The sequence below is a fragment of the Austrofundulus limnaeus genome, unplaced genomic scaffold (assembly GCF_001266775.1).
Source record: "Austrofundulus limnaeus strain Quisiro unplaced genomic scaffold, Austrofundulus_limnaeus-1.0 Scaffold37, whole genome shotgun sequence".
Taxonomy (NCBI): Eukaryota; Metazoa; Chordata; class Actinopteri; order Cyprinodontiformes; family Rivulidae; genus Austrofundulus; species Austrofundulus limnaeus.
Window position 1 is genome coordinate 2,276,304 of NW_013952439.1, and position 1,851 is coordinate 2,278,154.

Consider the following 1,851-nt stretch of genomic DNA (forward strand, 5'->3'; position numbering starts at 1 on the left):
TAATATTTGTGTTTAATAGGAGGCATAATGTGTTATTTTTGTTTTTGTTATTGTAAGTCAAGTATACTACTATTTACTAAATGTGATGTCACTCTCTGTTCAACCAATGGCAGTCTTTGATTTTTCAGAACATAAAATTCTAAGAACTTTAAAAGAAAAATGTGATTTGGAAAAACTCTGACCCCACAAGCCAGAAATAAAGCCTCTGAGGGCCACATTTGGCCCGTGGGCTGTCATTYGGAAAATACGGACTCAGATCTTCCAGTGAAAATATCTGCACATYACTATGGGAACAAAGAACCTTTTTAAAATGTTTTGAAGCTGTTTTTTGTGCTTTGTCAGCTCTGAAGAGAAAGAGGGAGTTCTTTTCGAGTGTGTGGCATTGCCTAGAAGACGCTCATTCTCTGCTTACTAATCAAGCAGCTCCTTTTACTCTCTTTCTCCCTGAGCAGTTTTCTAAAAAGCGTCAAATTGTAAAGTTTTACATTTAGTGCACTTATCTTTTTTTCCCCCTCAGGACAAACAAAACAGTCTGAAATACACAAAATGTCGTGTTTTAATTGTAAAAATGGCACAAAAGTAAGAGCAATACATCGTGGAGAAGCTTCCTCATTCGCACAGAGTTTAACTGCCTTAGAAACACTTATTCAAAAATGAAAAGGTGCTAGGAAATATTTTGCATGAGAGGTGAAAGGAGCTAAAAGTGAAACTTTGATTTCACGCACAGAAAACTTTAAGGCTGGTTCTGTGGTTCCTCTGTGCCCTCGGAGGAGGAAGTGGCAGCTGCAGCTGCTGGGGTGGTCTCAGAGCCGGCGGGCTCTTCTTGTGAACTGACTGCAGTTGCCAAAGCCTCCTTGCTGGTGAGAGAACCGCTCTCGTTCTTCTCTTCCGCCTCCCCTCCGTCCTGCTCAGTGGCAGCACTGTCCAGCTCCTGGTTGGCTCGAGTCGCGTAAGACATCAACACGGCGGCCTCTTCATCTTTGCCCTCCGACTTGCTCGTGTCCTTCTTGGCCTCCAAGAAGTCAGAGTTGCTGTTCAGCTGGGCGCTGCGGCTCAGCATTCTGATGCGTCGGCTCAGCCTGCACACCTTACACGTCAGCAGAAAGGTGGTCATCAAGAAAAAGGTGCAGCCTGCGATCAGTGCGCCAAACATTATGATCTCTCGAGGATATTCCGTTAAGTTTAACCAGGGTGATGTGGTGGTGGTTTGGATGGGCTTTGATGTGGGTGAAGGTGGGGTACTCTGCTCAGTGACAAGTGGAAAAGTTGTAGGTTTCCTGGTCAAATTGCCTGAAGACGTATTGTTCTCAGTAGAGGCATAAATCGCTGTCTTCACAAGCAACGAGCCACACATAGACCCTGAGAGAAACAGCAATAAACCCAGGCCGCTCATTCTGAGATCTGAAAAATAATTGAGAGCAAAACAGTTTGATACAGGTCAGTCAACTTGTATATAAATACTGAAATCACTTTATTGTAAAACTCAGTTTGAGTTTGGCATTTAGTGTTCCTCTCTGCTCTCTAAACCTGTCTCTCTGCACACCTCAGAGCAGTGAGAGTCGTCAACCTCACATCCTGGGGTGATGGAGGGGCTACAAGAAAAAAAAGTGTGTGTGATGCAGGAAAGAGGCTGTAGCGGCAGTACCTAATGTGATGCAGAGCAAGGAAATAAGTTTTTGAAGCTTAAATATTATTTCCTTTGATTTTGAATTCAAAACTTTGTAACAGAAACCAATTTAAAAAGTAATGCTGAGTTATTTTTTAACAATGTGAGTAATGTTTCTATACAGCAAGTTCAATACAACACACACACACACACACACACACACACACACACACACACACACACAC

General features: G+C 42.9%; 1 protein-coding gene across 1 annotated transcript in view; it reads right to left on the reverse strand.

The window, feature by feature from the left end:
- Positions 1-556: 556 nt before the first annotated feature.
- LOC106516444 (uncharacterized) overlaps positions 557-1,851 on the reverse strand; it is a 7,195-nt gene continuing 5,900 nt past the window's right edge. Inside the window, exon 3 of the mRNA XM_014006815.1 lies at positions 557-1,401. Within this exon, the coding sequence (XP_013862269.1) occupies positions 734-1,393 (660 nt within the window). The 5' untranslated portion in view covers positions 1,394-1,401 and the 3' untranslated portion in view covers positions 557-733. The remainder of the gene's footprint in view (positions 1,402-1,851) is intronic.